This window comes from Phlebotomus papatasi, unplaced genomic scaffold (genome assembly GCF_024763615.1).
Source record: "Phlebotomus papatasi isolate M1 unplaced genomic scaffold, Ppap_2.1 HiC_scaffold_261, whole genome shotgun sequence".
Classification (NCBI taxonomy): domain Eukaryota; kingdom Metazoa; phylum Arthropoda; class Insecta; order Diptera; family Psychodidae; genus Phlebotomus; species Phlebotomus papatasi.
This window is the reverse complement of record NW_026604495.1, coordinates 16002-29465: the sequence shown is the minus strand read 5'-3', so window position 1 is coordinate 29465 and position 13464 is coordinate 16002. Positions and strand designations below refer to the sequence as shown.

At 35.3% G+C, this 13464-nt stretch overlaps 3 protein-coding genes across 3 annotated transcripts; all 3 read left to right on the top strand.

Annotated features, from left to right (window-relative positions):
• Window positions 1-340: 340 nt before the first annotated feature.
• Window positions 341-11803, top strand: LOC129809041 (nucleolar protein 6). The gene is made up of 4 exons (XM_055858899.1): window positions 341-450; window positions 519-3070; window positions 10867-11335; window positions 11404-11803. Exons 1-4 carry the CDS (start codon window positions 421-423, stop codon window positions 11785-11787), a joined length of 3435 nt encoding a protein of 1144 aa, XP_055714874.1. The 5' UTR covers window positions 341-420; the 3' UTR covers window positions 11788-11803.
• LOC129809042 (putative nuclease HARBI1) lies at window positions 8326-9549 on the top strand. The gene has a single exon (XM_055858900.1). The coding sequence runs from the start codon at window positions 8377-8379 to the stop codon at window positions 9472-9474; it is 1098 nt and encodes a 365-aa protein (XP_055714875.1). The 5' UTR covers window positions 8326-8376; the 3' UTR covers window positions 9475-9549.
• Window positions 11636-13142, top strand: LOC129809043 (N-glycosylase/DNA lyase). The gene is made up of 2 exons (XM_055858901.1): window positions 11636-12036; window positions 12100-13142. The coding sequence occupies exons 1-2, from the start codon at window positions 11951-11953 to the stop codon at window positions 13046-13048; spliced, it is 1035 nt and encodes a 344-aa protein (XP_055714876.1). The 5' UTR covers window positions 11636-11950; the 3' UTR covers window positions 13049-13142.
• Window positions 13143-13464: the final 322 nt, after the last annotated feature.

The window sequence follows — 13464 nt, the reverse complement described above, 5'->3', positions numbered from 1 at the left end:
AGACGGGAAGCTATAATGATTTTTAAAAATTCATTTGAATTGGTTTAACAATAAATGGTAATAACCTGACGATCCGAGGAACACTGCCGATCGCTGGTGCTCTTCCCTTAATAGGTTTTCTGCATCAGGCTATTTTACTTTCCACATACCTTTAGGATTACACCCGGCTTTTCTCCAGAAGAACATTTACGATAAGAAACACGTGAAAAATAAGAAAAATCTAACCGTTGCGATAAAAATTCCCTCCAAAAAATTTGATTTTGTGTTAAATTCATATAGCGCCATCTATAGATTGATAGTCAAATTGTTATGTTGACAACTCCCTCCCCTCCAAAAACACGTGGATTTTTGTGGTTATGTTAAAAAGTTTGTTTTGATTTATAGTGCTCCTTCAGTTTATCGTGAAAACCGTGTTTAAAAATGAAAAGAAAAAATTTTGTGAGTTTAAAGGTAATCCTCTATTACTAACTTATGCTAATGATAAGAAATTCATTGAATTTTTATGCCTTTTTTTACAGAAACCCGAAAATTCGGAAGAGTCTGAAGATGTTTCCGGGAGTGAGGTTGAAAGTACAGATAGTGATGGTGATATTGATCCAGAACTAACAAAATCTCCTCCAATGCCTCCAATGAAGGCTGTAAAACACAAATTTGAAGAATCTAGCCAGGAATCAAAGGTAAAACGTGGGAAATTTGATATGAAAAGGGCACCGACTGTTGAGGAGATCAATGAACTCAAAGAAGCCAGCAATCTCTACCATTCAAATCTTTTTAAGATGCAAATTGAAGAGATGCTTAAAGAAGTTAACAAAGTGCAAAATAAGCATAGGGCTTTTGTTGAAGAATGGCTTGTAGATTTTAACAAATTCTTGAAGAAATTGCCTCCTGGAGAGGAAAAACAGAATTTGAGTGATTTGTCTTGGCTCAAGAAGATTAAACTTCCTCTGGATATTTCATTTTTGGGTGAGACAAAGGGTACTTTTCAATTTGTAGTACCCAAAAAGTCAGCTGTTATTGTTGGATCTCAGAAATTGGGAACAATATTGGGGAATCAACTTATTGTGGATATTTGTATTGAGGTTCCGAGGTTGTTTTATCAAAAAGGAGACTATCTCAATATGATTTATCATAGGAAGAGGGCTCTCTACTTGTGCTACATTCTCCAGCAGCTACAGAAAAAATGTCCTGATTTAGCTAAACAGCAGGAATTTACTTATGTAAGGGGTAATCCATTGAAACCGGCATTGCTTCTTTCCAATCCCGGAAAGAATAAGCATGTAACTTTTGCTATTCATTTGGCATGTGACGAAGACACATACAAATTGGTTAGATTTATTCCTCTGAGGAATAACGTGAGATCAGGGATAATCAAGGGAACTCCAGAAATGGCTGAAAGTGATCAATTTGCCACTCCGCACTATAATTCTTCAATTCTGGAAGATTTTGTGCTCCTTCGAAATGAAAAGTACATCTTTTCAGCTTTTGAAGGGAAACAAAATGTTCGCGATGGTGTAATTTTGCTGAAAATTTGGCTAAAACAACGAGGATTAGATCAAGGATATTCTGGTTTTTCGGGATATGTCGCTACAATCCTCATTGCCTTTTTAATTCACTCCCGGAAATTGAATTACAATGTCAATAGCTATCAATTGGTGAGAATTGTATGGACATATCTGGCCAATAGTGCCTGGAATGAACAAGGCAAGGGACTAACCATTCACGTAAAGGAATCTGAGGAGCAAAATCAACCGAATCTAGAAGAATTTCACAAATATTTCGAAGTTGTCTTCACGGATTCAAGTGGATTCCTCAATTTATGCGCCAATATGTCTGAGGATGTCTACAAGAGGATTAGATTGGAAGCTAAGATCGCACTGGAACTCTTGGATAATCCTTCAGTGAATAGTTTTCAGTGCCTCTTCATGTCCAAGATTCCCCTCTATCTGCAATACGATCAAGTCCTAAGTATCCCATTGGAGAAATCTGTGGAAGAAGCTCTGGACAGAGAATCATCCAGTGCTGACGTACTCAATTACTGTACATTCTGGTACCCGAGACTGCTCAAGATCACATCAGAAATCCTCCGAAAGGGTCTATCCAATCGACTAATTTCCCTATGCCCTCTGCCACAGCCTCAAACCTCGTGGACACCATCTGAGAATCCGAAATCCCTCAATAGCAATGCTACTCTCTCATTTGGGTTCATCCTAAACCCCAAAGAAGCTTTGGATGTCGTTGTGAAAGGACCTCAAGCCAATGAACCCGATGCACTTGAATTCCGCAATTTCTGGGGTGAAAAGTCTCAATTGAGAAGATTTAAAGATGGCTCAATCACAGAAGCCTGCATCTGGGCACCATCTTCCAGTTGCCTGACACGCAAGAGGATGATCTGCCGGGACATTGCCTACCATTTGCTCGCACATCACCTAGACCTCAAAGAAGAATCCCTAAGAAAATCCTGCTCCTATGCCGGAAATCAACTCAATTGTGAAATTTCTCTCAAAGATCCAGCCAAGAATGACAAATACCGCGATGGCTATGACAGCGAAATGATGTCCCTGCATGTTATACCAGAATTTGATGCCTTGGGCAAAATTCTAAGGGGTTTGGAAGATCTCCCACTGGAAATAACTGGTGTTCAGGGAATATCTTCAATTTTTCGCTACTGTGATCCCATTCAGAATTTCCCAAATGGCTACTGCATCTCAAATGCAGACTCCACAAATCAATTGTACGGCAAAAAAGTCTACGAAGGTGTCCTCCAGCTGAGCCTCAGTGGAAAGTGGCCAGACAATATTGAAGCAATAGAGAAACTAAAGCAAGCTTTCTACTTGGAATTGGCCAGGAGACTAGCAATGAAGGGCATAAAATACACCAGAGTATCCACAAATGCCATAGAAATTCTGAAGGAAGGATTCATCTTTCGCTTCCAAGTGGCTCATGCTAAAGAATTAATGCTAAGGAAGCAAGTTATCGTCAATGGGATTACAAAGCAGAGGGATACTCCTGAAAGTTTTCAATTTGAGAAAAAACTGTTCATCCTGCCACGTCTTTCGAGTGCTCTAAATGGGTAAGTTTTTAGAATATTTTATAAAAAATTACATTTTTTTCTTTGGGAGGCTATGTGAGGTTATATTCTAACCTAAAAAAGAAACAAGGGCATATTTTAAAAGACATACAGTAGATTCTCTCTCAATCGGGCGGAGCAAAAGTCATCCAAATTATCGAGATATTAGGGCATCAAAATCATTGTAAATTCCACAAAAAGCGCTCAATTACAAAGACTCATAATAAAACAAGAGGAATTACAGCGAATTTGAGGAAATTTGCTTCATAATTAAACGAGAATATTGTCAACAAAATTTTTCGCCAGATTGAAAAAGAGCCGATTGAGAGAAAGTCTACTGTATGCACACCGGACATCCATCACATTGTTTAATTATAAATTTTATCTATTAAATCGCACTCCTTTATTAGTAAACGAAAATATTTCATAAAATTTCTAGGTTATGTAAACCTAACCCCAAGAATTCAGATATATTGAATTGTAGGTTTTTTTTCTAGAAGTCTTGAAATAAAGATTTTAAAATGTTGAATTATAAAAAAATATCATGTCATATTGAACTTGGAAATCTACTGCTATGATGACCATATTGTTTGAGGTTAGGTCATTTATAACCTCAAAATTCCAAGATAAACACTTATAAAATTGGGAAAACCAGGCTCTTTTACAAGTATTTCACTTACAAATGCAAGAAAACTTCAAGAAAAAAACAGTATAAGAATCAAATTGCAAAAATTTTCCTAGAGATCTAAATTTTTACATTTCCTACAAAATTATGTCCCCAACACACTAGAGAAATTTATGTCCATATTGAAAAGTTTTTCCTAAACAGACGTAGATAGGGTAAATTAAGCTAATTCAAAACTTGCTCCAAATGGAAATTTTTCTCTATTCCAAATGGAAACGTCATTGTTTTCATGAGAAATACAGTAATAAATTATTATATTTATATATTTTCTATAACACAGTTTCATTATTTAGTTAATTATGCTCCAAATAAAGCGAAAATCCATTCATATTCAAAAATTTTAATTTGTTAATTTCTCAGAAATATTAAAAGTGTACCTTTTCACCATCGAATTTTTAATCGATCGACCATGTTTTCCAATGAAAAGCACAATAAGGTGACTGTTGTTTATTCGTTTTGTTTAATATTTATGTCATATTTCTGGCTAATCTTAGTTAAATGAAGTGCTAATCTTTATTGTTAACGGTACGTGAAGTTTTCAAATGAAATAATTACCTATTTCGTGAACAAAAAGTGTTTTCTGAAGTGTCTGCAAATGCTTCAATAGGAAACCCCGGAAATATAATTTTTTGAAGGGATTTTCTTATTGTTTAGACCAAGAATAAGAACAAATCCTGCACTCAAGAGCAACTCAACAAGGTTTTGGAATCTTTCGTCGCGGTTTAATTTACACTGTTTGTCTCCAATTAGAAACTTTCCCTTGTCTCCATTTGGATTAATATGTTTCCAATAGAAGCATTTTACGCTCGCGTATTTTTCTTGTATTTAAGAAGTTTTCAAATTATATTTAAAGAATTTTCACTAAACAGTAACATTCTAGAAGAGTCAAGGAACAAATTTATATAATTCTTTTCAGAAAAAAATTGAACTTAAAGTGTTGAATCTTCTGTCAAAGTTAAAGCGTATGAAAATGGTTTTGAATTAGGACATTTACCCTAATTTGCTTCAATATGGACATAAATTAGAGGCCATTAGTGACAAGATATCTTAGCCTTTTCAAATTCATCAACTTTTTCAAGTAATTTTATCTTAATAAGTGTAAATTTTCAAATTTCAAAAAAAAAACAAAGAAACTGCATTAGCCTCGAATTTTTCTCACTTTCGTGAATATTTGAGAATTTATACTAAAATTCATTGGTTTGCAGTATATTGGTATATTTCTTTAGAAGCCTCTACACTACACATTAGAATCAATTTTTGTCAAATATTGCATTTTTGATAGAAAAATTTTAATGTTTCCACCTAGGAGAAAGCCCGCTACTTTAGGATGACTTAAGCTTCGCACAACGCATTTTTTTCTATGTTCCTCATGGATAACTTTTTTTTGTGAAATGAGGCATTGGATTGGACTGGCTATTAGAATATAATATTTTAGTGGGCCAAATTCATTTAAAACACTTGAAAAAATTAAATATTCGAAGTTTCAATCATCCGAAGGTAGAGCGCTTTCTCCTACAGGTGTACAATTTATTTCCTTAAAAAGCAATTTTTGACGAAAATAACTCCCTAGGTGTAAGAGGCCTTAATTTTTACATATTTTCCCCTCGTCAGTTTTTATTTTTGAATATTGTAATTAAAAAAAAAAAACTAAGAATATTCAAGCTCCAAATATTCCAAGGCTGATCTTGGAAAATAATTAGACAATAAAAATTGGCGGTAAAGGATCAGTTAAAAGAAATTTATGCAAAAGATCTGTAATGTTTAAGATAGTCTGAGATAGGGTAAATGTCCTAATTCAAAACCATTTCCAGACGCTTTAACTTTGACAGAAGATTCAACACATATATTTTTTTTCTAAAGAAAATTACAAAATTTGCTCCTGAACTCTTCTAGAATGTTACTGTTTAGTGAGAATTCTTTAGATATAATTTGAAAACTTCTTAAATACAAGAAAAATACGCGAGCGTAAAATGCTTCTATTGGAAACACATTAATTCAAATAGAGACAAGGAAAAGTTTCTAATTGGAGACAAACAGTGAAAATGAAACCGCGGCCAAAGGCTTCCAAAACCTTGTTGAGTTGCTCTTGAGCGCAGGATTTGTACTTATTCCTGGTCTTTTCTCCTTTTACATCTAAATAATGTTCTAAAAATCGTAATAATTAATACTTCTTGATGAAATTCGCACAGAATATTTTAAATGGGTTTGCTAATAGGGTAAATTAAGCTAATTCAAAACCTGTTCCAAATGGAATTTTTTCGCTACTCCAAATGGAAACGTCATTGTTTTCATGATAAATACAGTACTAAATTATTATATTTATGTATTTTCTATACCACAGTTTCATTACTTAGTTAATTTTGCTCCAAATAAAGCGAAAAACCAATCATATTCAAAAATTTTAATTTGTTAATTTCTCAGAAAAATTAAAAGTGGTCTTTTTCACCATAGAATTTTTCATCGATCTACCACGTTTTAGATCCATTTGTTTAGATCCAAAGACAATGGTTACTCCTAACCTTAATTCAAAATTATATTTGATGTCTTTGTGATGTCGCTGAATAATCTGACGTTTACAATTTCAATTTCCAAATGGATTAAATTAATTCTATCTTAAAAAATGCTTATTTTGGTTGATCTTATCTTAGCTTTGAAGAGGTTCTTGGAAATGGCAATTTTGAAATTGTCAGATCCCAGTGAACCCCGAATGCTAACTGATGTCAATTTAATTGAAAATATATGTATTTATAGCTAAATTCTGCTAAACCCAAACCTACTCGCGAAGTAGTACCATTTCCATATTTGGTTAGCCCTCTTTCTAGCATATTTATTTGTGATCTATTCAGCAAAAATATGCTAAAAAGGCTGCTTTTTTACCTAACAGTGCTCGCTAGGATCTTTCTAAATTTATTTGAATTTAATTTTTACCATTTGATAGCCAAGTTGATCATTTTAGCATGATATTTGCTTATAAAATATATCAAGCATGTAGATTTAAAACAGAGGTGTGCAAAAACCGTTGAAACCGAATAAATGTCAAAATAAGTTGGTTCTAGTAGAGTTTTGACCATTGACGTACTCGTACATGTTTCATTTGACGTTTATTCGGTTTTAACGGTTCTTGCACACCTCTGATTTAAAATAATTCTAAACTTAAAAAGACGTTCGAAATGTGATATTACGCCGTTTTTATTGCAGTGTCTAATATTTCTTCAAAAATAAATTAAAATTGTTTTCGACTTTAAAATGTCTCAATTTTATGTTTTTTTGTGCTTGTGTACAGTAGAGTCTCTCAAATCTGAATCTCTCAAATTCGAACGCCGTTTGGATTCAAAATGTCAATTGTGAGGTTATGTTAGAAAGTTCGTATTCGCGGCGGGTGAATGAAAATCATATTTATGTGCTTCTTCCTGAATGTTTACATACATTATTATCGTATAAAATGAAAAGAAAGTATGCTACCACTAAAACTTGCGAGAAAGTACGAGAATTTGATTCAAAGTACAATTTAATCTCACACAAATTTCGTTAGTTTTGAAAAAATCGTTCGAATTTGGGAAGTGAGAAATGTCAAAAATACACCCCGAGCGTTCGAATTTAGGAGACTCTACGTGTAGTACATAAATTCATATCAGAGATCTTTTAGGTTAGGTTCAATATAACCACATTTTCTGTAAAAAGCCTCAGTACCAAATAAAAGAATCGATTGCGACCAAAAGGGTATGGCTTGACTCACAGTTGTGTATTCGAATCCTGCCCGGTGCAAACAAGTGAATGTTAAGGCCCAAATAGACACAGGCTGATCCTCGAAAGTATTTAGCTTTTAAAATTCGATAATAAAGGATTAGGTCAAGGAAATTCATGCAAAGGACCTCTAAGTGATGATCCTAAGCCCTAAGTAAATGACAGTTTGAGATAAATTTTTATTGCTAAATTTTACAGGCTAAATATTCTCGAGGATCAGCCTGAGTCTATTTGGGGCTTTAGGAAAAAAGCATATAAAATGCACCGCCTTTGCCTGAAAAACTCCAAGAGCACATGAAAAGCCTATACATTGTGGGAAGTCTTTCCTGAACGATTTTATGATCAGCAGATTCATCCAACACGAGAACATTATAATGAAAATAAAATATCTCGATTTGTTTAGAAATAATAATTACTTAGGGGTTATAATAAAATAATATGAGGTTATGTCATAACCTACAAATTTTTAGGTTATAATTTCTGCATAACCTCACATTCCAAGATTAACCTTGCTACATTTAAAGCACCCTCTTAAATTATGGGCTCTATTCTGCGAATAAAGATAAAGATAAAAATAAAGAAATAAAGGGAAAAATAAAGATTTGGTATTCTACAAACAAGATTTCAAAATAAAGCTGTCAAATATCTTTATTTTTCGCTTGGATAAAAATATTTCAAGATTTGGTATTCTGCAAGCAAGATTTCAAGACGATTCTAACCTCAAAAGTCTTTATTTTTTCTCAAGATTTCAAAGGTGGTCTCGAGGTGCTTTGAAATCCTTATTTGCGTGTTGATAGAGTGTGTAAAGTAAAACCTTCAATGGAAGACGTTCCTATTTTGTTTATTATTAGAGAATTGTGTGAATTGCGACGACGCCTGGATGAAAAGTAAGATCGAGTACTTACAAATTAATTTTAAACGGAGACAAACAAATATTTTTTTATATTTTTCATATTTCAGTCAATTGAACAGAATTCAACTTCGCGCATTACGGGATGCATCGAACCCCTTCGAATTGCCTGAGAATACATTTCGTCAAATATTTGTTCTGACTCCAAATTTGGCATTGGATTTAATTGACCAGCTAAAATCTTGGGATTCATCGAATAATTTCGAATCAGAAGTAATTCCATTTCATCTTAAGGTTTTGTCCACTTTACATTTTTATGGCAAAGGGTCCTACCAAGTCTCAGTCGGTAGGAATAATATGTGCAACATGAGTCAGGCTACAGTTTCTCGGTGCATCTCATATATTTCTGGACTCATTGATGACCACTTGGCAGATCAATTTATTAAATTTCCAACATCCCAGGACGAAAAAAGATCTATCTCTGCGGGATTCCAGGAACAATTTGATTTGAATAATATTATAGGCTCCATCGACTGTACACACATCGCTATTGTTGCTCCGCCACAAAATGATCCTGTTCGTCCCGCCAGACTGTATAGAAACAGGAAACATTATACCAGCATAAATGTCGGGGCTATATGCGATTCAAATCTGTTATTTACGTGGGTTAATGCTTCATTTCCAGGCTCAACTCACGATAGCGGAATTTGGAGTAAATCGCCTGTTCGAAATCATCTATTAAATAGTCAAGAATTTATCCTTTTAGCTGACAGAGGATACCCTCTCGAGCCATTTATTTTCACGCCATATGCTGATCCTGCTACACGAGCTCAACACAAATTTAATAGACTTCATAATCTAGGAAGGAAAGTAATTGAACGCGCATTCGGCATTTTGAAGTCGAAATTTAGATGTCTTCTAAAACACAGAACTCTACACTATTATCCTACAACAGCTGGAAAAATTATTAACTCTTGTTTCACACTTTATAATTACATGAAATTGAGAGGTGTTCAGTTCGATGATAGCGAAATTGAAGAAATAAATGATGATCATAATCCTGTTGAGCAAGGACAGCTTTATGCAATCGCTCTTGAATTGAGAGAGGAATATGCAAATGCTTTATAAAAGAAAAAATGAACTAAAACTTTAATATCACTTTTTTATTTCACTGAAGAATACTTATTTTAAATTAACACTAAAGAAAGGGTTTTAATGCCTTAGTAAATGAAAAAAGAAAAATGAAATTCTACGAATTCAATAATTCTGAATTGTTCTGAAAAACTTGTACTTCAATAAAAAAAAGTAGTATTATATGAGTGAGAACAACTAATTTTTGTTTTACCTACTCCTTATTTTTGGAATTGGCTAGGGAAAAGGCAGCTTCTCCTAGTAGTTCCCAGGCTTTGACCATTCGGTCATCTCGCTCTTTTTTCTCTGCATGGCGTTGTTTCTTCATTTCAATCAATTCCACCAGATTTTCAGTGAGCACATCCAAAGTTTGTCTCTTTTGCGGTCTACGTCTTCCAACACCTTCTTGATCATCACTGTTCCTGGGAATTTCATCTGCAATAGTTTGAGGGTCTGGAAGTTCCTCGATAAGATCTTCCGGAAACCCATTACATGGTGGCGAAAATGATCCAGAAGCTGATGGTGTCAACTGGGAGTGACTTGAAGTTGAAGGTATCCCCCGTGCCTTAATAGTGTTATCACCTTCGTAAGATATATTCTCGAAAGCAGCCAATGCTTTCTGCTCCAAGTTACTCAAAATTCTTTTGCAGCCTGACCTCTCCTTGTGCTTCAACTGATATATCTAATCTCTGAAATTCTATGCAAACCACATACATACACTTGCATTAAAATTAATTATACAAATGCGTGGACGTCAGGATTTCGTTACCTTGATCCAATCGTCTTTGACTTTCTGAGGAGGTCCCAAATCATTCAGCATCTTATTTAGTTCGTCCCATGATGCATCATACCCTGAGGCAAGGGAATCCCAAACACTAGGGTTCTTTATAGCGAAATTCCCAAAACATTCCCTCTGAGACTTTTTGGTGTTTAATCCCTTTCGAGCTCTTTTTGTTCCTGGATTTGTATCTCGAACAACTGACGAATAAGTATGTGCAAAGTGAGGTTATTTTCTACTTGTTCGCAAATCCTCTTGAAGTCATTAATTATGCAATACATACCATTCGGATTGTTTTCTTCGTCCATCTCAGTTTCAAAAGAAGATTATATCACAGCCCACAGTCTATAAATTCACTAGAATAGGAGCATCTGTTACTTACAGCACAATCGGCATGTTGACCAAAGTCGCAAATGACAGAGCGACGATGACACTTCGGATATTGAAATCTTTATTTGCATTTCTTGGGATTTTTATCCAAGATCGCAGAATACCAAATCTTGAAATTTTTAAAATCTTTATTTTGAAACTTTATCTTTATCTTTATTCGCAGAATAGAGCCCTATATTCAGAAAATCAAAATTAATTGTAATTGTTTGTCCCTTCTTTAGGATTCATCAGCAGTTTAATTCCTTTGGACCGACAGTATGCTTAGCAAAGAGGTGGCTCTATTCTCAACTCTTTGACCAATATCTCTGGCCAGATGAATGTACAGAGCTTCTAGTAGCTTATTTGTTCACAAAAGCTGGTGCTTCTTTACCTGCTTTCCAGCCTCAGACAGGATTTCTGAGGTTCCTCCACCTTGTGGGCTACACTAATTGGCAAAACGAAATGATAATTGTGAATTTCAATGAATCACTAAATTACGAGGAAATATCCAAATTGGAAGCAAATTTCCTATCATCCAGAGATAATTTTCCGCCACTGACCATTGTGACTTCATTCGATGCCACGAAGCACAGCATTTGGGGGAAAACAGCTCCTATTCTACAAGTTCTTGTACGCGTTTCCCTCTTGGCCAAAAATATCTTGGATAAAATTGAGGAAAATTTAATTTATGGCCTCTTGGAGATGGAAAAGGTGAACTTAATTTTTAAATAACTTTTTTTTTTAATTAGAAGTGGGAATAATCTTTTACCTTATTTCAGCTGTTTCATTATCATCATTTTGAGTCCTTCGATGTTACTATCAAAGTTAACACGAGGAATATTAATTTTGACGATGGAAATGCATCAAGTGAGATGCCAAAGAAGAGGCTTCCTGTCGAATTCAATCCTGCGAAGCTGTACTTGAGGGACTTGCGCTCGGCTTTCGGAACTGTTGCCCTCTTCTTTTCTAATCCTCTCAAAGAGAATTTTATTGGGGTACTTTGGAAGCCAAGCATTGACGTTCCATCAGATTTCCGAATATCCACTCTAACTGGACACACTTTTAGGAAAGATGGAAAGATATGTTTGGACAAGGATAAGATTGTGAAAGATTTTGAGATCCTGGGCAAGGGATTGGAGCCAGAAATCATGAGAAATACATAAAATCGTTAAAACAAAATTTGAATTTCTTGCGCCACCTAGATTTTCATCTCGTAAACTCCTTTTGTGTGATGTCAGTTTTTGGCGGGAATTGCTACTTGTTGTTAAAATTGTGCTCTACGAAAAATCGATATTTCAGTAAAAATCACTTAAACAAATTAATCAAATGCTGTCGAAAATGTGGAGAGAAATAGCCTGTACAAGATTACAATTGCAACTGAAAGCGACACTGACCGGTGGACAAAGTTTCAGGTACAGAAGCCCCCAGGTGATAAACATAACCCCAAAAACTCATTTACATTTTTTTGGTTTTAGATGGAAAATAATTGAAAAAGACAATTCACGAGATAATGACGAGTACTTAGGAGTTATGGGGAACATCCTGTGGCTCCTGAGACAGACCGAAACGCATCTTCAATACAAAATAATTGGGGAATTACCCTACGAAAATTCCCAGCAGATTGAAGTCCCGGAACTCAAAAAATCAGACAAAAAGGACGATTTGCTCTATCCAAGAAGTCACTATGATAATATACTCACAATGTACTTTCGGCTGGACATCAATTTGGAGAAATACTATGATGAATGGTGCAAATCACATGAGCACTTCCGATCAACAGCCAGTAAATTCCATGGAATTCGCGTCCTTGACCAAGATCCCGTTGAGAATATCTTCTCATTTATCTGCAGCCAAAATAACCACATATCCCGGATCTCATCGATGGTGGAGAAACTGTGTACAAAGTATGGAGAGAAGATATGTGATTATGAAGGAACATCCTATCATGCCTTTCCGGATGTTAAAAACCTGGCTCAAAAAACAGTTGAATCTGATTTGAGGAATTGTGGATTTGGCTATCGTGCCAAGTATATTCAAAAAGCTGCTGAACAAATTTTGGAGAAAGGAGAATCAGAGTGGTTTGGTGAATTGGAAAAGAAAGAGTACAAAGAAGCTCGATCGGAGTTAATGAGCCTTACCGGAATTGGACCAAAAGTGGCCGATTGTATTTGCTTAATGTCTCTCAATCATCTTGAAGCTATTCCCGTGGATACACATGTCTATCAAATAGCTGGAGCATTCTATTTAAAGAAACTCCCAAAAAACAAATCAGTCACCACGAAAGTATATTTGGAAATTGGTGATGAGTTCAGGAAAATTTATGGGCATTTGGCAGGATGGGCTCAAACAGTGCTCTTTTGCTCAGATCTGCGACAATTCAAACCAGAGAAATCACTAAAGAGAAAAGCGGAGGGAGCTGAATAGTTTTTGGAGGTCGTAAGGAACGAGAAAAGTGATTTATAAAAACGTGGTTTTCCTACCAAGATTTTTTTTTAAGATAAACCTTTGTATTCTCCGATTGCCAGTCTTTGGATTAAAACTAATTGGTTTCCTGGATATATGAGTAGTAAGGGTGAAGCAGAGTACTGTTTTGTGGGCGTGGCTTTCCATGGAGCACGAGACTGTTTTGTGACGCCACATCGATAACTCTGGTGGGTGGGCTACCTGCAGGTCGGTTTCCCCGCCCCCGCTCCCCCTTCCTGGTCCTCTTTTGTGTTTAGGTTAATTATTTTAACTGAATATAGAGCACGATACTGATTTATGGGCTTGGCTTGCCCGTGGATAAACTGTTGCAGGAAGCATTTTGATTGGTTATGAAGCACGATACTGTTTTGGGGGCG